Source organism: Marmota marmota, unplaced genomic scaffold, assembly GCF_001458135.2.
Source record: "Marmota marmota marmota unplaced genomic scaffold, marMar, whole genome shotgun sequence".
NCBI classification, from domain to species: domain Eukaryota; kingdom Metazoa; phylum Chordata; class Mammalia; order Rodentia; family Sciuridae; genus Marmota; species Marmota marmota.
In genome coordinates, this window is record NW_026000021.1 from 6,173,988 (window position 1) to 6,189,578 (window position 15,591).

Below are 15,591 nucleotides of genomic sequence, written 5' to 3' on the forward strand. Positions count from 1 at the left end.
AAGCAACAATGAAAACATTCTTAAAATTAACAGGCATCAACAGGTATAAATACACTGTCTAAAGCATTTAATGGTCTTTAACACAGCCAACTCCCCCGAGCTTGAAACAGCGTTAAATTCTCTCTTGCTAGTGGCAAAAGAAGCTGTCAAGCACAACATTGAAAAATTGGTACCATTTCCTGGCCAGTAAGCACAGAACCAAGGGGCTAAATATTTTATGTTTGTTTATTTATTTATTTATTTATTTATGTTCTCATGCTGTTTTTTTCCCCCTCTTCCTCTCTCTTTCTCTCTCCTCCTCAGGGCTGATCGTTGTGACATTAGCAGTATGCTGGATGCCAAACCAGATTCGAAGGATCATGGCTGCAGCCAAGCCCAAGGATAACTGGACCAGGTCCTACTTCCAGGCATACATGATCCTCCTACCCTTCTCCGACACCTTCTTCTACCTCAGTTCGGTGGTCAACCCGCTCCTGTACAACGTGTCCTCGCAACAGTTCCGCAGGGTGTTTGGGCAGGTGCTGCGCTGCCACCTGACACTCGAGCATGCCAACCAGGAGAAGCGCCTGCGCGCCCACGGACGCTCCACCACCGACAGCGCCCGCTCCGCCCGCAGCCCGCTCATCTTCTTGGCTTCCCAGCGCAATTCTTCTGCAAGGAGAACTAACAAGGTTTTCTTAAGCACTTTTCAAAGTGAGGCCAAGCCGGAGTCTGAGTCTAATCCCCAGCAACTGAGTCAGGAGTCACCACAGCCCAACTCAGAGACGAAACCAGCCAATTCTGCTGTCGAGAATGGTTTTCAGGAGCACGAAGTGTGAAATGTCAAACAAGGAAACCTTGAGTGGGAACTGGCCCTTCCCCCACGAAAGCAAGTCACAAAATAAACTGTGCCCCATCCGGGACAGAATGGAAGCTAGCAGCCGTGGAAAGGCAGATGCCCACCTTAGCGGCTTCTAAAGGCTGATTCTGCCAGCCTTGCCTTGCTGGTTAACATGAACCCGGGTGCTGCACTTCTGCTCCACTCCCTCCCTTGAGTACACATTGAAAATTCAGTCCGACTGAATTTATTCAGAGCTTACAAAAGTGTTTTACAGGGAGCTCTTTCATTATTTGCAAATGAACGAAAAGAGAACAGACACCCCTCTCTACCCAGAATAAAAGGACACTCAGAAGAAGTGGGGGAGGTGGAAGAGCGAGGGCCAGAAGAACAATGCAGGTAGCGATGGCATCTCTGTCAGCTTCAGCAGTGTGCCAAGAAGAGGGCTAATTTAAGGAGCAGGATGGTGGTGGGGAGCCCCGGCCTGAGGGCCCAAGCAGAACTGCCTCTTTTCTTGGGCCTCGGCCCGTTGCAAAGAGGGGTGTTGCAGCAGCTGATGCACACTGAGTTCAGCTTCCCTGGGGAGCAGAAGGACTGGTACCCGGCTGAGGCAATGAGACAGGCCGCTGACGATGCACACGACTTGCGGTACATGATCCCTGCAACACAGACCCAAAGGAGCTGGGTTAAGGTGTTGGCCAAAGGACAGTTATCCCTCTGAGCCTAAATTCAAATGGAGGCTCCTCCTTACTCCTCCCACAGCCCAGAGTCTTGGTGGGGCCAAGGGTTGTTTCACCGAACTCCCCAAGTACACAAGACCTATGGTGAAAGAGGCAATCATTATTTCACTACTTTTGACAAAATTGTTCCAAAAGGTATTTTAGATGCCAACACCAGTGAATAAAAAGCTGTTAAAAATCAAAGCCTGTTTTTTAAAGCTAGTGTTCATACTTTGTACTCAACACAAAGATTTTTATTTACTTTTTTGGTTCAAAATATCTCATGCCAGGAGGACCACACACAGCTGTTACTACTTTATCGGTGACCAAAGAGAGATGGCTCTCAACTGTGTGTTTATTATATCCTAGAATTCTTTGATTAAAATCCAAATCCCAAAAAGGAATATAAATCCAGTCCCTACTGCACAGGCCTGATTTTTCCCAGAGGTGATGGTCCATGGGATTTGATGGAGAGGTGGCCTGGCTGACAGTGTGCCCAGGACAACTTCATCCTCAGGGAGGAAGAAGCTCTGCCCTTAGGATAAATGGTCATTTGCCAAGTTGGCATCAAAAAGCTGGCATTCAATAATGCATGCCATTCGGGCATAAAAAAAGAACTTCCTGAGAAGACTGGAGGGCTTGACTGAAGGAACATATGTGCTGTGTCCAACTGCACTGTAGTCATCAAATTAGGGTGTCCTAGATAATCATTTGACTTCTGAAAGCCAAAAGTCCACTCATATTAAATAATAAGTTTATCTAAGGGCTTTCCTGGATTCCAGACACTATTCGGATGGCTTCAATATCCTAGTTCATTCACTACCGTGCTATAGTTTGAATCTGAAGCATCAGTCAGAGGCCCTCATGGTAAAGACTTGTTTCCTAACAAGGCACTACAAGGAAGTAGTGGAAACTTTTAAGAAACGGGGCCTTGTAAGAAAGAGGTCTTGGGCCACCCAGGCATGCCCTCCCTCTTCTTTCCTTCCTGGCTATGAGATGGAGCTCCTACACACGCCCCCTACCGTGATTTGTTGCTTTGTCATCCATTGGCCCATAACTGTTGTCTGCAACCTCCACAACTGTTATCCCAAATAAACCTTTCCTTTGCCTAAGCTGATGATCTCAGTTCATCATCTTTGTGCTTCATAATGGAAAGCTGACTAACATATACCAAGAGCAGCCCTCCAATAGAGGTTCCTATGACCCACCTCACTGTACAGATCAGGGGCCTGAGGGCCAGTAGCCAAGGGTATAGCAACTTGCCTGAGGTCACACAAGTAGAAAGTGGAACAGCTGGGATTTGAACCTGGAATTCTGGCTCTCTGTTGCCAGCACAGTAGACAGCCAAATAGCCATGAAAATGGTGGAGTTTGGGGGGGTGGGGGTGGCGGGGGCGAGGCATGACTTTATTAGGAAGACAGTTTGGGGTATGTGTGGTTATTTTATATGAATTACCTTTTTTGACAGATAATGTTTAATTCTGATGCTGGACTTGGAAGTGAATGGTCTCAGCCTGTTGGCCGCTCGGCACATCCCACCAGTAGCAGGGTCTCTTTTCCTACTAACTCCCCGCAGGTATAGTTTGGGCATGGGCTCCCTCCTCTATGAGAATTGCCACTTTGGGTGTGTAGAAATAGTAAAGAGTCAAACTGCCTAAAACTTAAAAGTGGGAGGTAAAGAAATGCTTTAGAATTGCCTTAAAACATGCAATTTTATGTCATTTTTTTTTCTATAACTACATGTTTGTAAGGACTGATTTTCTAACACTTTTAGAAAATCCTGGAAGGTAACTGCTCTAGCACTATGAAGCCCATGTACAGAGGATGTGTGTATGTGTACGTGTGGGAGGCATTGTTTGATTTCTAAGGAATATGCTTCAAGTATTCTCTACATTTTCTATTCATGTCCCCCACTTTTTAAGGAAATTTAAGTTTTACTTACGGTCTTTTTATTCTAAAATTCTAAAAGCACTGTCATTTGCCAGTTCAGCTACAGTGAACTTCTACCATTTAAGTAAATTTTAAAGAATTTAAAATATATTTTTTGACTGAATATATTTCTCACTGTAGCAAAGGTCAAACAGGCTAAGGTTTAAAAAAAAAAAAAGTGGCTCCTGATCACCACTGCCAAACCTAGGGCCTCCACAGTCACCTTTGAGGCATACTGCCATTGTGTTTGGTGTCCCACTTTTTAATGCCTACTTCTGCATATTTACACACGGTATCTAAGGAGAAATAGAGTGTGCTTGCGCACACGTGTCCATGGTGTTACACCCAATGTGCCATTCTTCGATTTGCATTTTTACTTAGTGACATTGCTGGAGGTTTATTTTTGAGCAGAACTTTGTAGGGTTATGGGTCAGTGACAGGATAGGTTAAAGAGAACATGAGGTTATGAAGAGAAGAACCAGCAAAGCCAAAATCTGTACATCTGATGAGACCCTCATGTCTTTAACCAGAAACAATTGGTCTTCACAAGAGATGTTATGAGGAGGGTAGGTCTGTGGCCAGAAGCAAGTTCTTAAGTTGGTGACTCATGAACTGATACTAATACCACAAAAAGGCTTTCTGAAGGAGGAGGGTGAGCGCTCCATGAAAAGAGAGGCATTTCCTGGGTTCTAAGATGAAGAAAGAGAGAGAAAGGGGTCTGCTGGCAGACAGTGTATTGTCTGTGAGCCAGGGCCATGAGTCTGAAAGCAACTGTTGGCCTCCAAAGTGGAAGTAGTCCTAGTCTGGAAACTATAGCTAGAAATGCTCTGGGTGAGACTGGATGTGACTAAAGAGGTTTCTAATTATGGCATTTGTTGGTAAATGGATGGAACTGGAGACTATCATGCTAAGGGAAATAAGCCAGCCTCACAAAGCCAAAGGTCAAATGTTTTCTCTGATATGTGGAAACTCATCTAAAGTAAGGAAATAAGGGAAAGAGAGAAAAAGGGAAAAGAGGGAGGAATTTATTCAAAAAAAGAAGGAAGATCTGTGGGCTAGATGAAGGGAACTGGCGGAGTTGGGGGAGAAGAGAGAAGGGAAGAAGAGGAATGAATCTAACCTAACTTTCCTATGTACGTACATAAATATACCACAGTGAATCTCACATTATGTATATCCAAAAGACACTGACCAAAAAGAGAAAAAAAAAATCCAAAAGCAAAAAGCAGAAAGATCGGTAAAGGGAAGGGAACAAAGAGGGAGGAGAAAAGAGAAAGGGGGAAATACTGGGAATTGAATTTGAGTAGATTATATTCCATGCTTTTTAAATTATGTCAAAATAAACTCTAATGTTATATATAACCAAATAGAAACAAAAAATGTAAAAAAAAAAAAAAAAAAGAAAGAAAGAAATTGGGGAGGAAGGTGTATAGGGAGGGTCAGAAGTGGAGTTGGCCTATGTGGAGAAATTACATACTGTTCTTCACATAAATCTTTATCATGGGTAAAGAAAAAGAGGTCTCTCACTTCACAAAAGGCCAGTGCACAGGTATGCAGGTGCTGGCGATGGAGATATTCATAAACAACAATGAAAAAGTACCCTGAAACTAAACTGTGGCAGTGGTAGAAGGAAGAGGTAGGAAATATTGTAGCAGGAGGAATGGGGAATTTCAGATTAAAAAGGACTTTGAGAAAACAGAAATGTGTTTTGCTCATGTTTTTGATTGAAATGAGCTTAGTGGAGATGACATGGTGCCTTTGAGAAGTAGGATGCGGCTGTGTAGGGAGGCTGGGGCAGAGAGGTTGATCATTTGGAATCTGCAAAGTGACCTCTCCCAGGGCTTCACATAAAGAAAGGTGAGCATTCAGAGTGAACTCTATCTTCAGCAAGCACCTGGAAATGAAGAGGAAGTCCGAGGACAAAGAGGAGTGGTCTTGGGGAATATTAAGGATTGTCCTAGAAGAAGTAGGTGACTAGATATCATACAGCTGCCAGGGAGCTTAAAGAAAATGCCATTAGGCTTTGGCATATGGAAGCCAGGGATAGTGGGGTGTGCGTAGAAAGCCACTGGAGGGAATCTAAAGCAAAAAGGGTGGAGATGTGTCTGATGAGTCCAGCTGAAAGGGAATATGTCACTAAGTGGAAGGGCAGGTAGGAATACAGAACAATGACAAGTTCTACCACTCATTTGTTTATCATGACAAAGGCCAAGTGGATCTCAGATTTAAATGTTGGGGAAAAAAATAAGACCATAAAAGTACTAAAAGATCCTTTGGAATTGTATGCAAATCTTTTATCATGGAAGAGTAGTATATAGGCTATTCTATGATACAACCCCCAAAAACCATTACAGAAAGGATTGATAAATTAGACCAGAAAAACAATTTTTAATATATCTGTCTGGTAAATTCCCTAAACAAAAGTGAAAAGACAGGGAGAGTAACTGTCATTCAAATCACGAAGAGCAAACTTCCTTAATATGTAAAAGGTCCTAGAAATCTGTAAGGAATGAATAAGAACTAATAAGTCAGTGAGGAATAAATAAATAATAACACATTTATAAGACGGAGAAAGCAAAAGGACAGTTTGCAGACAAGGACATAGAGCTTTGGAACATATGAAAAGATACACACTCTCATTCATCATAAAGAGACATGCAGATTACAACACATGGAGATACAATTCTTATTTATCACTTGGGTAAAGATCAAAAAGCTCATTAGCACTGTTTTCAGGGGTCTGGGAAACAGGCCCTTTCCCACACTGTTGTTCACAAGGGTAAACAGCTGTAAATGCCACAAAGGTGAAGAGGCGACAGCCATCAACATTATGAGATGCACATACTCTTTGACCCAGCAATTCTACTTTGATGAATTTATTCAGCAGACATTCACACACGTGCATAAACCAGATTATTCATCAGAGTGGTTTTGAGAAGAAAAAGAACGGATGATCACTCTACCCTTAACCAGGGAGGCTGGAAAACACCCAGTGTCTTATTCACACACAGGATTTCACCCAGCTGTAAAAGAAGGAGGAATAAACTCAGATATTTTGTTAAAAGCAAAGTGCAACTGGACAGTTCCTTGCTACCTTCCTTATTTTGTTCTATTTTTTTTTTTACTATCTGACAAATAAATTTATGCTTCTTACTGTGTTCTAGATACAGTCTTAATATTAACCCATTTATTCTTTTTATAACTCTAGCAATAATCCTCACTTTGCAAATGGAGAAACTGAGGCAGACAGCATTTAATTGCTTAGGGGCCATAAAGGTAATATGTGGTAGAGCTGGGATTTGAACACAGGAAGCAGGCTTTAGAATCTACACTCTTAAGCCTTCTATTACATTGCTATGCAAAAATATGTATCCATTTGGGGGAAAATGGTGAAAGTTATACACATACATGCATATTTTACTTACATATACATATTTCTGAAGGAATACACAATAAAGAGATAATAATGGCTGTCTCTGAGGAGTGGTACTGGGTAACCACAGAGTTGGGATAAACACACACACACACACACACACACACACATCTGTTAACTTTAATTACTACTTAAAATCAGGACCATAGAGATAAAGTACCTTTTTTAAAAATGACCTTTTAAAATAAACAATAACCTGTGAGCAATTTAATCATATGGATTCTCTTTCCCAGTGTAGCACAGGGTCTTCTAGCTGTGTGCACCAGAGGCTCCTGGGAAAGAACACACTCTCAGAGTGCCCTAAAGCCTGAGTCTTGGGATCACAGAGCAAGGTGACTTGTGTATGTCTTTTTGTTTTTTCTTTAGTCCAGCCTCCATGAGTTCAGAGCTGGGCCTGAGGGAGGAAGTTTTGTGAGTGAAAGCCCCAAGGGCCTTCTCAAGGACTGGTGATGGGAGTATATATATCAGCATATTGAAACAATGTATAATATACACATATATTTTTTATGTGGTGCTGGGGATTGAACTCAGCGCTTTGCTCATGCTAAGCATGAACTCTGCACTGAGCTAAACCTCCAGCCCAATAATAATTTAAAATACATCCAATAGTTCCATTCCTCAGCATTTACTCTTCAAGACAAAACACACTTTCACATACCTAACAGGAAAAAGGGTACATTTATACCATGAAATGTTAAACAACAGTGAAAAGGAAATTGCAGAGTTCTATACTGATCTGGAAAGTTCTCACTGAATAGAAAAATGAAGTTCCAAATGACATTCAAATATACCATTTATGTAACAAAACAAAAACAAAACACAAAGTAACATCATACCCTTTCTGGAGATTTGGGTAGGGGGATGTGTGTATATATCTGAGTGTGTGAGCTTATATTTCAAGCAAAATCAGAGCAAGAGGTCCAGAAAACTATGTATTAAACAGCATAGTCCTTTTAGGGATGGATAATAGTCAAGAACCATTTTTGATATCTGAATGATTTACAGTAAGAATATATTCATAGATGGATTGCATCTGTAAATTACAAATTAATAGAATTGATGACTATAAACCCAGTGAGTTTCCTTACGGCAATCTCTAAGACTTAGTGAACACAGCAGTGGCATGTGGCAACTAGGGTGACAGATAGGTCCATATCATGGTGGCCAGAATGCATCCAAGCCTCTCAAATGAGGCTTCCCTACAACATTAGATGGGTTTGGTGAAGGGCACCATGGCTCAGCATCAATTCAGTAGCACTGTGGCTGCAGCTGGCCACAGGTGGGTTCCTCTAAACATTTACGACTAACCTGTCACCCACCACTGCTGGGTTAGGGCAGGAGAAGGTAATGACCAAGAGCAAGAGCAAGACGCCTGGAGGTTTCCCCAAAGAGCTGAGGGATGCTTCCTATAACCCCAACTCCCATTTGATTGTTCTCTTAATCACTTCTAATATTTTAAGACACTTTATTGGAATATTTTTATTAGTAGAATGTAAGCCCTAGCAATTAGAATGGTACCTGGCACATAATGACTCAATGGTATTTATCCAAAGAAGAAATGAGTGAATAAAAGGGAGGAGGAGGATAATCTAAAGGGAGTCTGGAGTTCCCATGACAGTGTGTATGTTTCTGACAAATTGTGGCGGGAGTTTTTATTCCTCGGTTGGTGGGGACTGAGTAGCAAGGTTACATGAAGTAAAACAAGTCTCCAGGCATAGGTTGACACAAGCAGAGCTGTGAGAGGCTCTGATCTTGGTAATGGAGATTCAGACCCATGGCCAGCAGGCTCGGCTGGTTGATGAAGGGCTGTCTATCAAATTTGGCTGGGCTAATCCCCGCTTGGACTTGCTCCTGTTGCTCTGCCCCGTAGGGGTGCAGAGATGTATCCCATCAATGCCAAGTCATTTCTCACAGGTTTAATCTGTAGACCAGATGTTTGTTCATGCAACACACCACCAGCTATCACCAAATTAATCAAGACACCCAGCATTTAAAACTTTAATCCTCTTTAAGTCTTTAGAGAGGTGATGGCCTCCTGGGGGCTCTTGGATTTAGATGGGTGGCTATGCATGCTTGCTTCAAAATTACCACACATGGTTCTCCCCAAGGAACTCATTTCTATTAATCTGCCTTATTTAGGCTGTGAATGAGGGGCATGCCAAGGAATGAAGGAAAGGGTAAATGAAATACTGTGGTTAGTTCCAGGGGAGTTCATTTATTGTAGCAATTGTACAGGTTCCACGGGACCTCTGAAATTAGACTATGGAGGAATTTATGCTGAAAAGGTAGAATATGGAACTAAGGAAATAGGGACTGGATCCTCTGGAATTTAATGTATATATTTAAACTGAAATGCAACCAAGTAGATGCTCAAATACATTTTTACACCATGGTATGTCTCTCCTGTTTTACAAACATCAGATATGATCCCTCCAAGTTAAATGAACTATTTATTATATGTAAGGTTTTTAGAAAAGTGCTGGACACAAAGTAGGTGTTTGCTGCTGTAGTTCTTATTATCATCATCTCTGCCCAGGAGACATTTTCTGACTTATGCCTTTAATTCTTTCAAGTGGCTACCTCTTGCATTTACACACCCCAGGGTGCTTAGCCCAGAGGGGACAGTGATTTCAACAATCACTGATTGATTTACTTAACATTTAAAATTATTGCCTTCTATTCCCCCCACCCCAGCCTTACACACTCTAGCTCTTTTCCTCCTGGATCCTATTTGGGCCACATCTCAGCAGACACGTTGGTTTTGCTTTGAGATGGAGGATGACCAAAGCCAAACCAGGAGACGGTGCAGAAGGAGCGAGAGAGCAAGCTAGAGGGTTTAGAAGTTGATGTGGATGCTGGATGGCCCCTGTCTCCTTTGCAGTGAGCACTCTGTCAGGCATCGGGCTTGCTTTACATGGTTGAATTATTGATTACAAAGGGGGAAGAAGAAAGATGGTGTTTTCTCTTTGTTTGAGTCTAGTTCTTTTTACTTGCTCCTAATACAGCTAGGTCGCCACAACTGGAGTAGGCAGAATAAAAAGCAACTGTAACAACCTTCTGAGAGCCGGTTGAGCTCAAGAGGAGTCTCAGCTTTGGAATTTCACATTAATGAGAATTGGAATATCTTTCTTAGGTTGGCAGTCTGATCCAGAAGCCTGAAGGTTGATCTGACTGGCAGCAAACGGTTATATGTTTCTTTAATGAACTGAACACTGACATGGTGTTATCCCTTTGGCCCAAACCTTTGGAACTTTGCCAAGTATTTAGTACTTCACCAGGGGGCTGGCCACAAGGTGCTCCCAGTTCCTGATAAGAGCAGTGCTAGAACTCCACCACCACACTAGAGGGGTTCAAATGGTGCTGCCTCTCAGACATTCACATGTAGAATTACCTGGGCATTCCTCAAATATGCAGACCCCCAGAACCCACAGGTAATTCTGACACAGTTGAACTAACTTTCCAAATTAATTCTTTGAGATACCGAAAGTTCATAGACTGTAAATCACATTTTAATTTTTCCAAGAAGTCTTCTCAGAGCAAAGACTGTATTCTGCATTTCGACCTGGCTTCCCCTCTATTGCAGGGAAGAACAACAGGAAGCCTCCAACACCCCAAGGAGCTGCAGCCATGGAGAAGGAGGTGAGGATGTTCCTTCTTCATCTTTGTCCTGGCTGGCACTTCCTCAGTCATTTCCTTTCTCCCCATTGTTATGGCTGACCTGCCTTATCAGCTCACTGGAGGATAGGTTCCCCTGGCCTCAGGCATCTGCCTTTCAAAGACTTCAACTGTTGAGGGTATGCACCTCACTATATATCAGTAAGCAGCCAGGTGAGGAATCTGGGCCACTCCTGCGGCCCAGGTGAGGATCAGGCCAGTGCTAATTTGTCAACTGCTCACTAAGGTGGTTTCTTCCCTTTGGCCCTATGATATCCTCCTGGGATATTAAAATTCACACTGCATACAGTTTCAATTCCAGGGGATGACATGCTTTTCTGTGAAGGGCTAGATAATAAAAATTTTGACCTCTGCAGGTCAAAGGATATTCTGTCAAGGCTACTGTATTCCGATATTCTGGTGGGAGCAAGTAGACTTGGTGGGTTGCAATAAAACTACTTACCGAAACAGGCTATAGTTTTCTGTTAGGGCTGTCAGAACAAAATATCTCAGTTTGTGTGGCTTAAAAGAAATTTATGCTTTCCCAGTTCTGGTGACTAGAAGTTCAAGATCAAGGTACAGAGAAATTCAGTTCTGGTGAACGCTTTCCTCCTGGTTGATAACTAGCTGCCTTCTCTCATTGTTTTCACGTGACTTTGTGTGCTCATTCATGTGTGAACGCGCACGTGCCAAAAGAGAGAGAGCTAAGGCACCTTTTTGTCTGTCTTATAAGGACAATAATCCCATCAGACCAGGGCCCTACCCTCATGACCTCATCATTGCCTCTCAAAGGCTCGTTCTCCAAATAACATTACACTGGGGACCAGGGCTGCAACATATGAATTTTGGGGAGGACGTGATTCAGTTCATAACATAGGGAATGGGCTGGATTTGGCCTGAGTGCCATAGTTTGCTGACCTTTGTTCTATTCTATCAAAATCCTATCACTGTTACATTATAAAAACTGCCCCTTCCACTCAGTCTTTCTTCTGCAGTTATATGAGGGAAGCCACCAACAGTTTGGAACATTTGCTTTGGGACAAACTCAAAAAAGGTCTCTCTGAGTTCCATGTGTGTCTACTCAAAGGCTACTCTATCAAAGGCCTTTGCAAGTTTTACAGTGTTTAATAGAACCTTCTCTTATTTTAAAATGTATTTTCATTGAACTGTCTCTGCAGCAGCCTGCTCTTCAGAGCAGGTCCAAACCCTGCAGTTGGTTCAGAATCCACAGGAATGCAGAGCAGTGGCTACAGGGGAGAAGGAAAAAGAAAGGCAAAGTTGGAGTCACGACCTGAAGGCTGTTCCCAGCATGGCCCGCATGCAGGCCTGTTGAGTAAAACTAGCATTTAGATGTCTTATGGTGCTATTCTATTTTAAACCAAAACCCTGCAGGAAAACCTGTGCAGAGCCTCCCCTGAGGTTCTGATCAGTGCACCTGTCTTTCTCTTTTTGACTTCCTGTCTAGTCCTTTCTGGTATGATTCAGAAGCTGCGTCAGTTAAGGAGGTCTAACACAAAAGTTCCAGCATGCCTTGTTTTCTGTAATGTCCTCATTGTAACCCTGCTGGTTCCAGAGGGTTGGGCTCCATTGTTCTCTCTTCTACTTTTCAGAACAGAAGAATTTTTTAATGTGCCACATATACTAGGTGTGGTAACTTTCTCCCCCACTGTGCTTAGCTGGAATTTTTTTTGATGCACTTTAAGGAATTTTATGGCTTTCTAAGTCTCCTTAAAAACATCATACTTGACAATGAGAAGTAAGAAAAAAATAATCAATAAGTTTGTTTCTTTTAGAAAAAAAACTATTTTCAGGTGAATTTATATTGTCCAAGAGATAATCTGGAGCTGCAACGGCCATGTTACTTACTAAAAAGGTATTTGGTGGTAAAGGGGACTATTGTTCAGTGCATTCTTTGATGCGTTATTTCTTGACTTGTCCAAATAACTATTCTGCCTCAAAAATCCCAGCTATGGTTGCTGGCAATCCACCAGGCAATGATATTTGGTTATTAAGTAAGCACTGGATGTTTCAATAATGAGCTGAAGCTGTCAATAGCTTTATCAGTGAAAACAAAATGGGAAGGATTACTGACAGTGTTGTAATGTAAAGAAATTCTGAGCTAAATTCCCTGAAGAGCAGAGTCTTCCATTTACTTCTCCCATCAAATTCTTGGACTTCTAGAAGTCTTGATCTTCTCCTGTATTGGCCTCGGTTTCTTCATCTATAAAGAGGGAGTTGAGGAAACTGAACCACATCATGTTCCTATTTCATTTTACTTCTGAAATAATTCCTTACCCAGTGGAAAGAATATGAACTCTATCTGAATTCAACAAACCTGGGCTCGAATTCTCCGTGGGCTACTTTTCTGAATAATGCACTTGACTTCTATGAGCTTTAGTTTACCCTTTTAAAAGAGCAAGGAAACTACCTAACAGAGTAAAATGGTGAGAAATAAGAAGACAGTGTTGAGAGAATTCTTTGATTTTGATTGTGCCAGCCAATAGCCTGTGACTACGAAAGATCAGCTTCCTTGGTTGAGGTTTGTTTGTTCATTTGTTTATAATTAAAAAGAAACAGCTACTGGGGAAAAGTAATAGGCAAAGTTGGGGAGGGGAAATTTGAGATGAGCCTGTAATATCTTGTGCCAAAAAAAGACATGTTCAAAAAATTAAAGGGCATGTTGAATGGTCATAGGGGTCAACCACCCTGTGGACAAAGCTGAAACAACTTGAGCAATAAAATAAATAATCATAATATTGTATTATAAGCCATTGAATGAAGTGAATGTCTATAAGTTCATACCAATATAAATGGTTGAATAAATAAATGGAAAGCAGGGGACATCTCTTCTTTACTGAAAAATTCCAATGAATAAATATAAAAGAAATGAGGTAAATAGAAATTAAGATTAGGACACAATAGGAATAATCAATTCTGAAATTATTGGCATAGTTTGAGGAGAAACAGGATATTTGTATAGTTTCAAATTTTCTCCCTCAAGTTATTTATTAATTGTAGAGGGAAAACCTCAAGTTATTTATTAATTGTACAATGGAGAAACCCAGCAGACATCATCTGAATTAAATAATCAGGTTAACATCACCAGTAATAAGATATACTAATAGCAAGTACCCTTTGATAAGATGGCATAAGAAGGGCACATCACTTCTGAGTATCCTTGTCAAAAATGCAAAAGCCTCAGTCTGACTGTGAGGGCTAATTTGAATTATCAACTTAATTGGATTAAGAGATGCTGATGATTAAGGGGCTTCTGGGTGTGTCTGTGAAGGTGTGTCTAGGAATGATTGACATGTGGGATAGACAACTGAAATGAAGACTCTCCCTAAGTGTGGGCAGCACCATTCAATAGGATAATGGGTTGGATGGAATAAAAGTTGGGAACAAGGAAGAAGAAGCAGATGCAAGCTTGATTCTTCATAAAGGGGTTCTTGATGGCTGCTTTGGTCATCTGAGGATATCAGACTCTCGCTCCTTCACTCTTCCAAAGTGGGCTCTGCCAGTGTTTCTCCAGGGAGTTTCCAGAAGCCTTCTTTCTCAGACAAGGGTAGAACCATTGATCCCTCTTGTTCTGAGGCTTCAGCCCCCTAGACTCCATAGCTACTGGTACTTCCAGCTCTCCAGACTGCAGATGGCCATTGTGGTCCATTGTGGTCTGTAAGCCAACCTAGTAAATCACCTTTATATAATTATACTTCCTGTTGATTCTGTTACTCTAGAGAACCCTGATTAATAGACTGACCAGGGTAAAGCATCTGACAAACCTAAATTGAGGGTTGGTTAGTACACAAAAACAAAAAAAACAAAACAAAAAACCCTGATTAGTTCTCTTTAAAAAATGTCAAGATCATGAAAGACAAGGAAAGAATGAAGAAATGTTCAAGATTAGAGGAGAAGGAGGAGACATGACAATGAAATGCAATGTGGGACCCTGGACCAGTAAAGGAAAAACTGGGGAAATCCTAGTAGGAAGCATGGTTTCCTTAATAGTAATATGCCAGTGCTATTTTCTTAGTTTTGATCATTGAAATACTGATATACACATTGTTAACATTCGTAGAAGCTTGATGAAGGGTATGCAGAAACCGCACCATTTCTGCAACTTTTCTATAAGTTTCAAATCATTTCAAAATAAAAAGGACTTTTTTTGAAAGTCATTGGTCCAGGTGAGGGACAAGTTTATATGCTCTGTGTTACACATATCCTAACAAATGCTGTCACAAAGAATGGTTCATTACTGCCCATGTTGATGACCAGTGGAGTATATGTCCATGTGTAGGTAAAAGACATGTAATTTAACTATTTTATTCTTGCCTCAAAGGGCTTGGGTGATAAGATGGCATGAGAAGGGCATATCACTTCTGAACATCCTTGTCAAAATGCATGTTGGGTTCAGCATGTTGGGTTTTAGGGAAGATTACTTGGGGAATGTTTCTCCCTTATTATTGATGTTTCCTTCCATACGAAGAGAACTAAATTAGTGTAACTCCTGACCTCCCTCCATCTTTATTTTCTCTTCCCCAATGTAGGTGGAGTAACATATCTCTTTGCTACTTTTGGGTAGACTTTACTGAACATGTTGTTCCTCCCATACTTTTCCCTTCTTTAGAATTACTGATTCATATTCAGGAGATATTCTGCTCTGCTCCTCAGGGCAAGATGTTTCCCCTATCTGGCCTTATCTGTTACTGGGTAGACCAGCTAATTTGGAGATGCTAATTCAAAAACCAATATCTCACTCCAAAGCTATTCCCTCCATCTTAGTCTTTCTTGGTTACAACAGTGATATTTTTGGCTGCATTTGCCTTGTTCCTTGGTTTATTTCTCAGTTTCACCAAAGCCTGAATGAAAAAGAAGTCTGACAATTTTAGAATTATCATTAGACCCCAATAAGTTACATATGTCCCAGTTTGCATAGTATTCTAGAAATTAATATTCTCTGGGGGATTAGGAAGCATCATCTAAACTAATCTACTCCATATAGCCCCTGGAATTTGAGAATCAAACAATGGCCATTTAAAA

General features: G+C 41.4%; 2 protein-coding genes across 3 annotated transcripts in view; one reads left to right on the forward strand and one right to left on the reverse strand.

The window, feature by feature from the left end:
- Positions 1-2,648, forward strand: part of Gpr39 (G protein-coupled receptor 39) — a 202,730-nt gene extending 200,082 nt beyond the window's left edge. The window contains exon 2 of the mRNA XM_015501728.2: positions 304-2,648. Coding sequence (XP_015357214.2) covers positions 304-818 — 515 coding nt within the window. The 3' untranslated portion in view covers positions 819-2,648. The remainder of the gene's footprint in view (positions 1-303) is intronic.
- The window catches only part of Lypd1 (LY6/PLAUR domain containing 1), a 32,064-nt gene continuing 17,521 nt past the window's right edge, over positions 1,049-15,591 (reverse strand). For both annotated transcript variants that reach the window (XM_048810462.1, XM_048810461.1), the window contains one exon: positions 1,049-1,476. In XM_048810462.1, coding sequence (XP_048666419.1) covers positions 1,241-1,476 — 236 coding nt within the window. In that variant the 3' untranslated portion in view covers positions 1,049-1,240. The remainder of the gene's footprint in view (positions 1,477-15,591) is intronic.